The sequence below is a fragment of the Apis florea genome, unplaced genomic scaffold, assembly GCF_048593485.1.
Source record: "Apis florea isolate Af1SG1 unplaced genomic scaffold, ASM4859348v1 contig_3758_pilon, whole genome shotgun sequence".
Lineage (NCBI taxonomy): Eukaryota > Metazoa > Arthropoda > Insecta > Hymenoptera > Apidae > Apis > Apis florea.
This window is the reverse complement of record NW_028256839.1, coordinates 669743-687447: the sequence shown is the minus strand read 5'-3', so window position 1 is coordinate 687447 and position 17705 is coordinate 669743. Positions and strand designations below refer to the sequence as shown.

The window sequence follows — 17705 nt, the reverse complement described above, 5'->3', positions numbered from 1 at the left end:
GTAATCGCTGGATGAGTTGAGACTATTACTAATATCCAACTTCACTTAATTTCATTATAATTGCAGTCAAGGATGATATGGATCAAAGATAGATGTATGAAGCGGACTTGTTTTATATATGTTTTCCATGTTGCGATCCAGGATTGTTTTAATAATATTTCTATGTTGTTCTATGTTGTTGTGTTTGTTGATATCCGAGTATGCATTATAAATAGGTTGATTATCTGTTTTAAGGATAACTGCTATTTTTGCTTCAATATCGGCCATTGCATTTCCGTAGATATTCTTATGGAATAGAACTCATGCTGGAACTATTATTTTGCCGTCCTTTTCTATTTTGTTGAAAAATTCTATGTTTATATACATTTCTGTCAATTGATTATTGAAATTGTATCTTCATAGTTACTACACTGTCCTTGATAAAAGTAACGACATCATCACTGGCATGATTGGAGTCAGAACGATTTTTTAAAACAGATTTTCTAGCATAGCATTGGTAATTTTTAATTTATCTGCTAGTATTGGTTTTAAAATTAATTTCCTATATGCATATGATATTTGATTGGTAATTTTAGTAATTGTAGCCTCATTAATCTAGGCTAAAAACCATTGGTATTCTACTGCAGTATGCTGATCATGATAGTTAAAATTTGTTCTAGAGTTATAAGGTTATTTAATACTGCAATTAAATTTAAATGGTATCAGAATCAATTTCCGATGACTTTTAAATTTAGATTTTTCAGTTTTTTGTATAGTTTACCGATTTTAATATTGCGTTTCTTTAATAGAGAATGAATTATGTTTAACATTTCGATTAAATTGGGTATGTTCTCAATGTAATTTCGTTATTTCTATTGAGTTAGTAAAACTATTTTCCAAAAAACTTAGTTGTTGATAGTTAAGAGCATATTTTTTTACAACCTCTTCAATTATGACTTTTGTTGGTTCGAGAAGATCAGTTAATTTTTCGGGTGTGGACTTTGAGACCTTGTTTGCGACTGTTTGAGTTTTTTTGCACTGATTGGTATATTTTTCAATTTTGCAGTTATAAGTTTTGTTGGTAAGTTTATTTGAATAGTAGATCATTTGCATCATTTGCATCTATAAGACGCGATTTTCAGCTGACATTTGCAATAATGGTTTTTTCTAGCGATTAATATTTTGAGTTACCTGTTCAGATTGAAATGCTATATTTATATTTATTATTTATGTTTAAATTCCTGATTTGTTGATATTTCTTTGGTTAGAACTGCGAGTAAAGGCGATGTTATCCAAATCTATGGTCGTAATATCTGGTGTTATGCTCTTTTCATTGATTTCAGGATTGTATGGACATTGTTTTGGCTATATGTCCTTCTTGTTTACATATAAAGTAATTTAATATACCTGAAGTAGTAAAGATACAATATACTGTTCCTTCATGTGTAATGGTAAAGAAATCAGATATTAGATTGATGTCTTCCGGATTACATCATCATCGGATATACATCTATTTTCGAAAGATATAAGGTCATTGCGCTTATATGCGAGTATTCAGATTTAATTATTTCGATTTTTAGTAATATCAGTAATTTTTAGAGCACAATCGTAGATTATTTCTTTTAAATACGGATTCTATCATTGAATTTGGAATGGAAATTGGTGATACATTAGAAAAAATGATTCGCTTCAGAGTTATTATTGATTTTATTTCGATTTTATTATTATTAATTGTTAGATATTTCATTCTTTCTGTTAGTATTGTATTACCGTGTTTTTCTAGTCTCGGTAAATATATCATTTAAAATTTTTGAGATGAATCATATAGCTTTTGGACCTACTATGTCTCCTACGGTGCAAACATATTCCTTAATTGTAATGCCTTGATGGCTGATAAAATTATTGCTTGATCCTTAGTCGGCAAAATTTCGAATTTCGTTGCGATCACATTAGTTAGTTCAGTAGCTTGAGAGTCGAGATTCCTCTTATTGATGATGTTAGGTGAGGAATTTCTGAGTTAGAAGATTCTCTTTTTTAACTACTTTCTTGTACAGCCATATTGTATTTAATCAACAGTTGGAACAGTTGCTTTCATTCAAAACAAAAAAAATTATACGCTATTTTAGCCGCATGCAGCTCTTCACTATTTTCTAATCTACTCGAATAGAAACATGCGAGCAAAGTAGTCTGAATGCCTCAGCAGTTTGACCTTTATTTCTTTTATTGTAAATATTATTATTGAAAATAATGATTTAATCCAATATATTTACTATATATTTCATTACTATAATTTATAATTATATAATGTATGAATAAGATGTTTTTTAAATTATTTCTTTATACATATGTATGTATACCGAAAAGTACAGTACAAATGACAGTGATGAGGTGGTTTTTTTTTATCTACAGAAATATTTTTTACATCTTATTTCCATCTTTATTTTTTTCAATACTTCAATGATAAAAGTATTAAATTTTTGATTAAAGAAAAAATCGGAAAAGCCATATTATTTGTGAAATAATCCAATATTTTAAGCAAGACCGAAATATTTTATTTTATGTCAGATTAATAAAATAAAATATTTAATTTTACGTTTCAGATTATAGATAATAAAATATTTTATTTTATAGTTCAGATTATTAAAATGGAAATATTTTATTTGTCAAAATTTTACATCTCATTTAAAATATTATTTTATTTAAGCCAAATAATAAATATTAAAATATTAAATATTTGAAATATTTATTTCATCAAATATTATTATGAATCAGTGATTCAATTAATATTTTATATATTTTATTTAATTATCGTATAAATATATAATAAAATATATAATATATATATAATAAAATATATAATATATATATAATAAAATGTATTATATTTTTTGTAAAAAGAAAAAATTTCATCAATTCTATCAAATCATATAGTTCCAAACAAAAAGTGCAAAGATTTTAAGAAAAAATTGCAATTATATTTTCTAGATGTAAAATTGTATGAAATTATATTCAAATTATGTTTTATTAAATACCATTTTTAAATTTGACGTACAATAATTTTTCTATTCTTAACTATTGAGGAAGATATATGTAACTTACTTTAATTTAATTATTGTGAATGTATTTGTATAATTGTAATATAAATATAATATTACATTGATTTTATTCTAAACGCATGTATTTAAACTTTATTTATAACTAAATATAAAAATGAAAATAAGCAGCATCGACTTTTATATAATATAATATTGTAATTCATTACATTAATTCATTATGTAGTTGTTGACTAAAACATTAATATAATTTTGAAAAAAAATAAAATATCAAATTAAAATAAAATCAAAATACTTAAAAACAAAATAATTCGACAATTCTTAGTATTAATATATTTATGATAAAATTTCTTCTAAATTATAAAAAATAGAAAGAAATATAAATTTTTTATATTTTTATATATTTTTTAAATTCAATGTATGTTCATAATAATATTTTAATATAAATAGTATTTCTAAAAATTAAAAATAATAGTTATTTTAAAAATTTGTGGGTAATAGTGATTAAGAAAATGTTTAAGTATTACATTACATATTACATAAAATAATAAATATTCAACCTTAAAATGTATTTTTTAGAAATTATATTTTTAATAACAAATATTAGTTTTTTATATTACATATTTTAATCATAAATAATCTTTTTATGAATGACTAATATTTTTTTGTATTAAGAATTTTATATTAGAAAAGCATTATATAAAAAGAATTATCATTGAAATTAATTTTGATTCATATTGATATAATTGATTTTGATTGATTATAATATACAGTTATCTATAAAAATTAAACATTATAATAATAATAATAATCATTTATTATAATAATAAATACTTAAACTAAAATATTTATTATTATTATACAATAAATTTTTAATCTCAGAATTTAAAGAATTAAATTATTTATTTACAGAAGAAAAAAGTTATTAATGTTTGAATTAATTATTATTTTAATTTAATTATTATTATTTAAAATTTTTAATAATATTTTAAAGTGATAACGTTACAAAATTCTTTTAAAAACTCATAGATTTTCGAACATTATATTCATGAACATTAAAGACCAACCCTCTTTTCTTGTAACAAGCCACTCTAATGACTTGTCCGGTTCCGTGAGGAAGTTCTCTGTATGTATTCAGTCTGAGACAACGAAGAAAAGCAGATCAACGAGACATAGAGAGAGAGAAAGAGTGGGGCAAGATAAAGCTGGACTGTACACATTTTTCTGTGATTAGTATACGTTGCTTTCTCGATCGGTGAACTCGTGTCTGTTTCTTCTAACTCCGATTATTTAACTGAATTTTCAAACGAACAGTGGATTTGAGATTTAATTAATTATATTTTTATCAATGAAGGATTTTGTAAATATTGTAATTTTTGGAAGGTAAGAGAAAATATTTTTATAATGTATATGAGGTTTTAATTGAATCTTTAGAATTTAGATTATTTATGTATTTATATTAGAAATTCTTTAGATTAATTTTTTAATTAATTTACTTTTTTAAATTAATTTTTAATTAAAAACAAATAATAAAACAAAAAAAAATTTCTTAATGAATTTAAATTTTTATTTTTTCTTTTTTGACATTGATTATGAAAAATTTGAATTTTCTTTGAATTAATTTTTGGTGATTTAAAATTTTTATTTTTAAATTTATAATTTTGTAAAGGTTTCAATGTCGTTTCTAATGTTATGAATAAGTTTTTGCTTAATCATGAAAATTTTGAATTTTTATATTTTTATCATATTTTGAATTCAACTTTTTGAATTTTTTTATCTATAAAGATATATATTAATTTTTCAATATACAAATAGAAATATTTTGGTGAAATTGTTTCAATTGAAATATGTTGTTTTACTTCTTTCTTGAAATAAATTAATATATTTATTTAGGTTTATTTTGATATAATTCAATTTAAATTCATTTATAACTTTATATATAAGGACTAATATATTATGTAGAATGGGATGATAGATAGAATTTATTAAACAATTTGATAGAATTAAAATTTTACAAAATTAATAGAATAAAAATATAAAGAAATGCAATTACAAGTTAAACATATTAAATAACATTTATACTTCTTTTAATATAAGAATCGTTATTAATTTAATAAAAAAATAAAAATCTCATTAACAATAAATAATAATAATAAACATTGTAATATATGAATATTCAACGCAATTATTAGATATTTAGACAGATTTTTAAGCAAATACATATATTTCATATTTTATATTTATTTGACATAAACATAAATTATATTATATTTTTCTTCTAATTTTTATTAGTTATAAATAATTTTGAATAAAATTCTGCTCTTGATCTAATATGAATAAAATTAAAAAAATCTTGAATAGTCTATATACAGAATGTCCTAAAAATATAGAATCTTGATTAATTGAATTTTTAAGTTAATTTTAAGTTCAATATTTCCTTGTGTAAAAATTTTCGTTTTAATAATTATTAATAAAGAATATCAAAAGAATGTTATTACTAATCATAGAGTGCGTAAATTTGTCGTATTGCGAGACTGGATGTCCATTCTATACATTTCAATGATACATTTCAATTAACTGACGTTTCTATATATTTAGGACACTTTATATGGAAGAATAATATATGATGATAATAATATATGACATATTGTAAAAAATTTATTTTCAACTTAATTTTTTCATATAAACAATAGTAATTTATCAAAAAATTGAAAAAAATAAATATATAATGTTATAATTTTAAATATAATATAAAATTGTATTAAGTAAAATATATAAATATATTTTAAATAATTAAAATTTATAATATTATTATATTTATTAATAATTAAAATTGATTTCTGATAAATATAAATATAATATAAATATAATAAATATAAATATAAATATAATAATAATGTAATAATTTTATATAAATATATATAATAATTATAATGATATATGATATTTGAATATCTTTTAGTTATATCACAAACAAAATCCGCAATTTAATTACTAATAAATAAAAAATTAAAAAGTTTCATTGAAAATATATAATGTTTTTCAAATTCATTATTTCATTTACAATTTTAATATTAATCTTTATATTTTAATATTACAAAGATATTTAAAACTATAAAAACTACTAAAAAAATCTAGTATTTTTATTTAATTAAATTTATGAAAGATATTTTATATTTTTTCATTTTTAAATATTTCTGATAATTTTATTTATTTATGAATATCAAAAGGTATTTTTCAAACCAAATATTGAATATATATATATAATTAATAATTATAAAATAAATAAATAATATATATATATATATATATATATAAATTAATATTTATTATTTTTGTAATGAAAACAATTATAAATAATTATATTTATTTTCTATTTGTTTAACTTTTTTAATGAATATATTATTAAAAAAATTAAAAAATATTTATTCTTACATTTTTTTTAAATAATCAATCTCCAATTCATTTTAGAAGATGTTCTGACAATTCCAAATGGTGCATGAGCAATTCGGAAAATCATTAAAAAACAGATCGTGACATCGATGAACTCTTGGATCAAGTTTGCTTAACAAGATCAAGGCCATATTCGTAAAAAATATATCCAGATATTCAATACAAGTATTTTTATAATTATTATAAGAAGAATATAGTTTTAACTATTTCGACATTGATGTCGGAAAGCTTTTATTTTGCAACGAATGATTGAACTCAATGGACAGTTTAGTTATCGACATTTGCGTCAATCAATTTTTTATCGACTATCATTGCTGTTGACTGAATATCAATTCAGAAAATAGAAGACATCGAAAGAAAGAGTTCTTCTTGTGGTTCCAGAAGAAACTTTCATTTTGTTTATTTTGATTTACGAGATTTTGTGTATTTTTTTTATCAACAGATTTATAAATAAGTATGTTTTAGTTTTTAATTATTTATTTAGTGAATTTTTAACATAATTTTTTATTCCAATTTTCTGTTTTTATTTATTCAATTTATGTTTTTTTATATTTATGCGTTTTAATCTTTTGTATTTTGGTATCTTTAAATTTGCATAAAGTATTTAATTTAAAAATTTATACATTCTTAATTATGTTTTAGCTCTATACAAATTAATTTAATAATTTAAAATTTGTATGTTTATACACTTTTCTGTATTTCAATATCATTTACTTGTTTTTAAATTTACAATTTTTCAAAATTTAAAAAAAATTTTTTTTCAAATATTTTAATTGTATAAATTATTTGTATTTAATATGTTCTTTCGTTCAATTTTTGAAGAACGTAAATTTTATTTTTAAATCAAACTTACATGATTAATTTTTATTGCAAAAAATTTGATACTATTATAAATTTTTAAGTAATAAAATATATAAAAAAGAATATAAAAAAAATTATTCAATAAATTATTAAATTTTATTAATTACTAAATATGTTATTAATTACGGATAATATGAAGAAAGAAGAAAAAAACAATATTTTGCAAAGTGTTCATTGACAATGCAATAAAGTGTTTCAAGTTATATTAAACATTAACATACTAGAGAAAAAAACGAAATAATTGAAATTGTGTTTATTATATTGTGAATATTTTAAATATTATAAATTATTGTAGAAATTTTTGTGAAATGTTTGTGAATCAAACGATGTTGATACTTGCGCATACTGCGCAAATAATGGCCACATTATCTGCAAAGGCAATTTCTGGCGTTCCTGAAAATAATAGTATTCAGATCAATGTGACGACAACAACTTTGTCGCCAGAAGAAGAGGAAAATGTATTTGACTTCGATGATAGTAAGTAAACTGAAATATTTTAATAATAAAAAACTGTGGATTTTTATGTGAATTTATTTTTATAAAAATATGTTTAAAATTAAAAAATAAAAATAGAAATTTTTTTCACTCAAATTATAAGTATCTTATTTTTACATATTTTTATATATTATATATGTATTGTATATTTATAAATTTTTTAATTTTTTATAAATGCATCAATATCCGCAGTTTAAAAATTATATTGAATATATATAATGTAGTAAAAATATTTATATCGTTCATATTAAATAAGATTTTTGAAAAGTCAAAGAATAAATGAAATATTTGGTTATAAAATAAATTTGTTAATAAATTCTATTATAAATAATTAAAATTGATAGAAGAATATTAAAAAATTAATTTCTTATATTAAATTTTTTTAATAACAAAGATTATTAATTATTATTAATTATTATTAACAATTGAAATAGAATTAAGTTAATAGAACATTATATTTTACTATACTATATTTAAAATGATTAGAATTTTTATTAAATTTATGCCATAAAATATAGCAAAATTTTCATTATTTCTTATCAATAAAATTGATTAACATTCATATTTTGAATTCAAATTTGTATTAAATTTTAATAAGCTTAATCAATATTTTTATGTACCATCTTTTATATTCGTTTTGATCTTTAAAATTAATTTTTCAAATGCATTACTATAAATATACTATATATATCTACAAATATACTATATATAATACTTCATAATATTTTATATATAATAATATTTTATTATTATAAAATTATATAAATAATTTTAATTTTTTAATTCTAATATTTTGTTTAAATTATAACAATTCTCATTATTTTAATATTCATAAGGGATATTTTAAATATAATTATAGTATGATTTTTCTATATAATATATTAGGACAAACAATAAAATATATAATCTGTATTATATATTCATCAGTCTGTTATACATTATTTTATATTTCTTTAAATTTTCAGTCTTTTTATCTAATAAATAATTCTTTTTTTAAATAAGTTTGCATACAATCAATAATATTTGAGAAATTTTTGTCTTCCCCATTGTCACCAAATCTTTGAAATCAAATCTCTATATAAATCTTTATATGTCACAGAAGTAATTAAGTAATTTAGTAACAATAATTGATTTAAAACATAATTATACAACTGACGACTTATAAACTATCTATAAGCCATATCTTTCTTGATTTTTTCTATTATATTTCTAAAAAAACTTCTCTTTCAAATGTCATTTTACTATCAACAAATTAATCATTATTATATATACACTAATAAAAACTAATAAAAATAATGCAATGAAAACAGAAGCATATATATATATATATTGTATATATAGCAGTGATTAGTCTGATTTTGATGAGAGAATCAATTATGAATGTACGTCTCTTCGAAGACAAAAAATGACTAACCGCAAGCCAGACTTGTATGGTTTGCAAAGAAGTTATATCCGTCCTGAGAAATAATTTAGCCATCTTAACACAAGCCATACTTTTATACGACTTCTCGTCACTTCATTTTATCGTAGCCATATTGGAAAAGCGACAGAATCATTTTTTAAATTGTTAGAGGAAAATTTAGAATAAGAAATATTTTCTTAAATATGTTTTTTTTAAGTCCTATTCTCAGGCAAAAAGGCTTTTCTTGGAATTAAAAGAAAAACAAATAATAATAATAAGATGTTGGGATAAAATCAGTCTAGTCGCGTTTGAAATTAGAAATTAATTTTATAGATCAGTTCTTATAAATAAATTCAAATTTAATTGAATGAAATTGCACTTTCATCCTCTTCCTTCAATTATAATAAGCAAATTAATACCATTTAAGCATATCTGTATCATTATAAAAATTCATTAGAAATTATCCTGTTATATATAACGATAAATCAAGATCGCAATTCCTATCACAATAATGATTTCTATCATAAGAATCTAGGATCTATCCTGTCATTATTATTATTAATCTATTAGAATCAAATTCCTACCACAACAATGGCTTCCATCACATAGTAAATCAATACTAACATATATCAATCAGAGCCTATTCTCTATAGCAGTGAATTTTCTCATGAAATCAGAATCATGTGATAATCAAATTCGTAGTTCAACAATTCTTATCTTTTACCACAACAATAGATAACTGTTTACTTCTATAGACAATATATTAAGTGTTAAGTGCAATTTTAAGGTGTGACGAAATCATATGCCTCCTTAACATAATAAATACAATAATACAACAATACAAGTTTATTAGTAAATAATTTGTAATATTTTTTTGTAAGAACAATTTGTATAGATTTATTTACAAATATTGATACAACTCATTCTTTGCAATAATTCATGAGAACAATCTATAAACTTAATAATGATTTCCATTATTCAAAATGTAAAATATTGCGATTTCCATTATATAGAATATAAAAAGAAATTAATAAGTTTTAAGTTTCTGTCTCAGAATATCAATTCAATAAATTGAACATGTGTAGTAATTATTAAAAAAAAAAAAACAAAAAATATTTGAGTAAAAAATTCAATATTAAAATGATTCGATGTTTATAAAAATCTTATTATCTGAATTAAGCATCAAGAGAAAACTCAATAATTTTCTACATATGACTGAAAGTAATTTTAAAGTTCTGAGTAATTTTATTTTCATTAAAATGATAAATTAGATTAATATATATATTTTTTGTTTCTTTATTCCATTTTAATAATTTTATTTTTAAATATGAGTAACATTTTACATTATGAAAATCTATTTATTCTTCCAATTTTTTTCTTTATCATTTTTATTGATACACATAATCTCAGTAAATATTTCAGATATTTCAATATATATATTTCGTTGGAAAGTAGAAATTAATCGATGCGAAAAAAAAATTTTTAATTATATCACTTTATTTATATTCATCATGAGAATCATGAAAAATATCATAAATTAATTGCACATGGACACATGTTTTAAATTTAATGCTGCAAAATTAATATGCAGCAATTGTAAAAGAAATATAATATAAATTAATCTTAATTATGAGATTTCTTTTTCATTCTGAATTTATTTCTTATTAAAATCATTCTTTAAAAGAAAAAACGATATATTATAATAAATATTACAATTATAAAATTGTACAAAAATAGTTTTACATAATCCTGCTCAATTTTTTATTTATTATAATTGTATAATATATTATAATTGTTATAATAGTAAGTAAAATATTATAAATGAATTATAATTATAAATGAAATTGTAAAAAAATTATTTTCTTTCTAATTTTGATAATATATAAATATATTTTTAAATATATTATAGAGAATAAGATTCAAAATAACTTTTTTCTATAATCAGCGATCGATTTTAGTTTTTAAAATATTTGCAAGAAAAAATTACTACTACTACTACTACTATTATTATTATTACTATTATTACTATTATATAAAATATTGCCTATACATTTTCATTTATCAATTATTTATGTAAATACATTATAGCGGCTGATATTCAATCGTATATATAGTTTACAATTATTATTCAGAATCACATCTTTGTATAACATTTAAAAATCGAAATACATAGTTTTTCTGTAATTTTAATAAATTATTATTAATAAAGTAGTTTTTGAAAGATCGTTTTAAAAATATACAAAAATTGATATAAAAATATCGATTAAGTTTTATTAAATTATATTAAATAGATATATTTAATTATAAACAATTTAAAAGATTACATTAGATGTAATTAATTTTTTTATAGATGACCAAATAAAAATAGTATGAAAATTAAATTTTATTTTTTATGTAGAATCATTATGTACTAATTGATACAACTTATCATTTCTTTCTAAAAAAATATTAAACTTTATTACGTCGAAAAATTATTAATTTAGAAAATGTTGTTAATAATTATATAATTATATTATTAAATTATATTAAATTATAATTTATATTGTTAAGTAAATTTTTAACATATTATAATATATTCTAAACTAACTTTTTTAATATAAATAAATTAATATTTTTTATAAAGAATGCCAAAATTTTTAATTTCATTAATTACATTATATAATTTCATTTAACAATATATATATCATTTCACATGATCTCTATTTGTATAAAAAAATTAATTGCATTATTTTATAATTTCTTTGAAATGAAATCAATTTTTGGTCGAATCATTTTTTTATATAATAAGAATAGTTTTTTTTATAATTTGCATATTTTTTTATAACCGATTATCTTGTACAAAAAAAATAATTTTAAATATATGCCAAAAATGTGGGAACATTCATTAAGTGAATCATATTTTTGGAACACACACACACACACACACACACACACACACACACACACACACACACACACACACACACACACCTTTTATATCATTTTTTTCCTACTATATTCATTATTAAACAAATAGTTACGCTGAATCCAATGGATATATATAAAATTTTTAAATATATTTTTATCATGAATAATTAAATAATTATTATTAATTATTATTAATTTAAATAATTAAATAATTTAAATTAAAGTTATAGTTATATTTTTAGAATTGTGGAAGTAGAAGATCGCAAAATTTTATTGAAATCAGTGAGTTGAAATATATTTTTAATATAAAATCTCTATTTGCTAAACGTAAATGATTGACATTGCAAATTAACAATCCAAGAAATAAAAATTATATTATCAATCACAATTCTTTGAAAAATTTCTTGCTATATAATTTATTTAATTTTATGTGTGTTTAGAATCAATATTCTAATGCAAAATAAAAAATAAAAAATTTTTATGCAAAATAAATAGATATGAAATATTTATTTTTTTAATTAATCTTATTTTAATTTAATGTAATTATTATATAATTTTTATCTGATTTATCTAACTCAAATATTTATATTATTATGTTAGTAGAATATAGCAAAATATAGCAAAATACTCAAATATAATTCATTCTTATTTCAAAAATAATGACATAATCTGAAATCAATCAAACTATTAGTTAATAAATTAACATAAAATATATAAAAAAGTTTTATAGAAGTCATAAACAATTGCAAATTTCAAAATTCATACCAAATCCTATATTATTTAAAATTTTATTTGTTACATATATTTATTATCAATATACTTTCTGTACATAATTAGTACAAATTTAAAAGTTATGAAAAATCTTTTAGATATGATTTATACTTAAATATATATTTATTTATGTATTATTAAACATTATTAATTATTTATATAATTCATTTCATTCTTATTTTCAATTTAAATATTATATTTTATTTTGAATTTATCACATATTTTTCATAATAAGTATAAAACGTATAAATATAAAACGATTATATCATTACAAAATATTTAGAATAAAATTTTTTATATTATAAAAAAAATATGCGACAACAATCATATTGATAAAAAGATATTAAATCTTTAAATTGAATATTTAAAATATTAAATCTATAAATGATTAGATTTATAATTGATTATTATAAATCTGGTTTTTTATTCACTTTATATATATTATGTAAAATATTAAATAAATTTAAAATAATGAATATTTAATAATAATATTTAATAATAATATTTTTGCAAAATGATTTCATGCAGGATAGATATTTTAATATTTATTGACAAAAATATACTTGTGTTAATACATATTAGAAATTGATAATGAAATACAGTTCTAATTCTCGGCTGTTTAGTGAATTTCTATATACATACATATATGTATGTATATAGTGGACTTCTTATCTGTTCTCGCTTCAATCGATTTTCACTTTAACACCGGTCAACGATTTATAGTAGTTTTTTATAGCAATGACAAGATAATCAAGAATAAAATAAATTGATATTATATATCAATTTCATTAATCATATCGTAAATTAGTTCAATAATGTTTTTCACGATTTATTAATGAACGTATTAACATATTTTTAGTTTTAAGTTAATTATTTATTTCAAATTTATGTTTGTACCAAAGTTTTTATTATTTTTATATTTATAACAGTTAATTTCCATGACATTTTATTTTATTAAATATATATATATATTATTTTATTACATATATAGATATATATTAGATATATATTATATTAAATGTTAAGAATGAATATGAATAAATGTATTAATATTGAAATGAACTTAAAAGTTTTAGAATCTTTAGAATATTAATAGAAAATCTGTAAAACTAATATTCAATAATATTGAATGTCGAAAAAAATACAGTGAATAATTAACAAAATAACCGGAAATCTATTTAAGATTTCAGTATATAAATAAAATTTTAAAAAGTCAAATAAATAAATATGATTAAAAAATCGCTAAAATAAAATAGTTAATGATACATAATGGATATGAAGAAAAATGAAAAAGAATATTTCTTAATTGCTCACATTTGATGGATTTAGTTGCATAAAAAAATTAAAAAAGAAACAAATTTTTAAATTAATAAAGAATTAATTTTATTTTTTTATTCACGATGGAAAAAACGTTATAGAAAAATTCAAATTATTTCAAGTATTTTTTTTCTTTTTTCAAAAAAAAAAAAATTAATAGCAGGTCAACGAATTTTTTAAAAAATTTTTAAATATCATAAATAAAGAAGATATTACAAATTTTTAATTGATAATATATAATCAATAAATTCATAATTTAAATAAAGTAAATATAAATTTCAAATTTGTTTAAATAGGATGCTTTCACTACAGCATTATACAAGCAATATTACAAGAAATAATTGTTATTGGTCAAAATGAATGAAAAGAAATTATTATAATTCTGTGCTGCTGTATGCAATTATAAATCGATAATAATTAACTTAAAAAAACAATATAAAATAAATTTTTTTCATAAATATTTAAAATATATAAATATATATATATATATATATATATATATAAAAGAAAATAAGATTTAAGAAAACTCTTAAAGAAATTAATATCAAGAATGTTATATATTTTTTTGTTTTTGAAGAAATGCTATTCTCACTTTGTAAGTCATGACGAAAATTTGATATTGATAATTAACTATTCAGATGGATTTAAAAAATATTATATATTGAACTATATATCGAGAATTTAACAAGTAATGTATTAATATTATATTTGATTTTATATTTATCTAAATTTTTATATTTGATATATAAAATCATATTTTATATATGATTTTATATTTATTTAAAGACGTGGAAATATATGATGAAAATAACTAGTAAATGACAATATTTTAGAAAATTAATAGATAATGAAATAATCGAAACAAAAAAAAAACTACAGAAAATGAAAAACAAAGCTGAAAGCTCAAGATATATATACGATATTCTATATATTGTATGTATACTATATATAATATATATATATATATATATATATATATAAAACAATAATAAATTAAATCACTTAGAAGAGAACAATGTATTTAAAATCGCTGTGAAATACATTAAACAAAATAATTCATTAACTATTTATGTATTATTTATACAAAAAAATAATAATAAATTTATAATAAAATTATACCAAAAAAAAGTAATAAAAATAGCATGATTTTGTTTCAATAAAAAAAATTATAATTAGAAAACAGAGAAATCATCATGAAATAGATAAAAATTATTGATTTTTTAAAATAAATAATAAATATTAAATTTTTATATATTATCTAATATTATATATCTAGATTTTACAAAAAAAAATATAATTTACATATAATCATCATTTATATATAAAAAAAATTAATAATTATCTTATGCATGTAATCATTGATTATGTTATATACTATATTATTAGCTCTAATCCACTCTTAAAGCTACAATATATAATAATAAAATTGATTTATTACAAAGTTCGCTTCTGAAACGATCAAGAGCAAAGTTCATATGATAATGAAAGTTTACATTTATCACTGAATTTATTAAAGTTTTATTTGTTCAAAGTTACAAAGTGTAAAAGTTCAGGAAATTTTAAGATGTAAAAATTTGATATTTAAAGATCGGAGGTAAAAAAACAAGTTTTGAGATTAAGAAGTTCTGATTTTGAAAAAGTTCTATATTTACTCTCGTACTTTCTAAAATCCTTTCCACGCTCATCTTACGGCATCGCAAATCTTCGATAAAGCATACAAACGGCCATACCATGGACCAATCTAATTGAGCGACATTCCAAATCTAAAATTCGTAGAATTAGGCTGTACTACCTATAGAATCCCTATTTCCAGAAAATGATCTGCGAATAATTGTAATAATTCTTCTCAAGATGATTCCGAGTGGGATATTTGTCTCTCAAAAGTCTTTTTTTATAAGTATCCTCAAAAAAAAAATTTTTATACAGATAATTAATTGAACATTTGGTAGTATAGTATAGTAGTAGTATAGTATATACATTTGAACAGTAAAATATGATTTTTTTTCATTGTTATTTTTTAATAGTTAACATAATTACATGGTTTTAAAGTAGTCAGTCTCCAAATTGCTGAGAAATAAAATTATTATTTATAATTTTTCTATTTTTTTAATTTCATTAATTTTTAATTGAAGTAAGTGTACTAGATATATATTTGTATATATTTGTATTGTACCAAATTTCATTTTGATGTTATTGATATTTTTGAAATTATATATTACTTAATTATTTTTTATTTCTAATCTTAATTTTAAAAAGAAATTTAGTAAAGTTCAATGTTTTTTCTGATAAAAAGTTCATTATAAAAAGCAAAATCTTAATTTTAAAGTAAAAAAAAAAATTAGCTATTTCTAGCTACTATTGAGGTAACTACAGTAATTTTTATTATTATTATTTTTATTAATTATGCGTTATCAATCTTGAATAATCGAAATTTTTGTGTAAAATTATTATGGTTTAATATATTAATTTTTTTTAAACGATAAATTTTCAAAATTCACATCTTTATCGCTCTTTAAGTCACTTTGAAAATCTGGAAAAAATTTTAGTTTTCTAAAATATACAAAATGAAGTGGCTGCTCGTGTTCAATTGGTTTAGAAATTTTTACATACAATGACAGTGAGAAATTTTAAAAATCTTTATGCATGAATAGAGGTGATGACAACACTTGAAAATGTAAAAATCTTTTAAATACTTAATATCTTTTCTTATATAAATAAATTTTTGAGTCAGGCAAGACACATGAACAAAAAATTCGCTAATTATTAGATTAGTTGATTCGCGAGTTTCAGCTAAATTGTGAAAGTTAATTTAATCATTATAGAAAATTATAGTGTAGCAATAATAATATAGTATAATAATAATAATAATAAATGAATAAAATAGTATAATGTTTATATATAGTTGTTATAATTGTTATAATTAATATTTAATTTAAATTAACTTTAAGATTTGATAATTAGAATTATTTATTTTGTGAAATTTTATAAAACTTTGTGAAGTAAATTGATTAATGATTTAGTGAATTAAGTGAATTAGATAAATAATTAAATTACAAAATTATGATATTACAATTAGTATTATATATCTTGTTGAATATCTCGTACTTTCTTTTCATAGTTTTTTTCATACTTCATTTTAAAAATTTATTTATAAATGTCAGATCCATCAGATATCAAAATTATGTTGATGATCATGCATTTATATTAAATCAATAGCATGAAAATAGAACATTTAATGAAAAATTTGATTTTTTGGAAAATATGTTATTAAATAACTATATTTTATAATTATATTAAATTACATAATAACATAAAAAATAAATATATGATTTCAGTGAAAAAATAATTTTTTCCGCTTTTAAGAATAAAAAAATATTTCATTAAGATATGTTAAGATTAAAAAATGTCTCAAGATGTTCATACTTCCACATGCCAGCATCCGCATGTCAAAGTGTTTCTGACAAATA

At 19.1% G+C, this 17705-nt stretch overlaps 1 protein-coding gene across 1 annotated transcript in view; it reads left to right on the top strand.

Moving 5' to 3' along the window:
- Positions 1-4264: 4264 nt before the first annotated feature.
- Positions 4265-17705, top strand: part of LOC100870279 (pancreatic lipase-related protein 2) — a 51348-nt gene continuing 37907 nt past the window's right edge. The window contains exons 1-3 of the mRNA XM_086915030.1: positions 4265-4415; positions 6507-6939; positions 7642-7823. Coding sequence (XP_086771156.1) covers positions 7655-7823 — 169 coding nt within the window. The 5' untranslated portion in view covers positions 4265-4415; positions 6507-6939; positions 7642-7654. The remainder of the gene's footprint in view (positions 4416-6506; positions 6940-7641; positions 7824-17705) is intronic.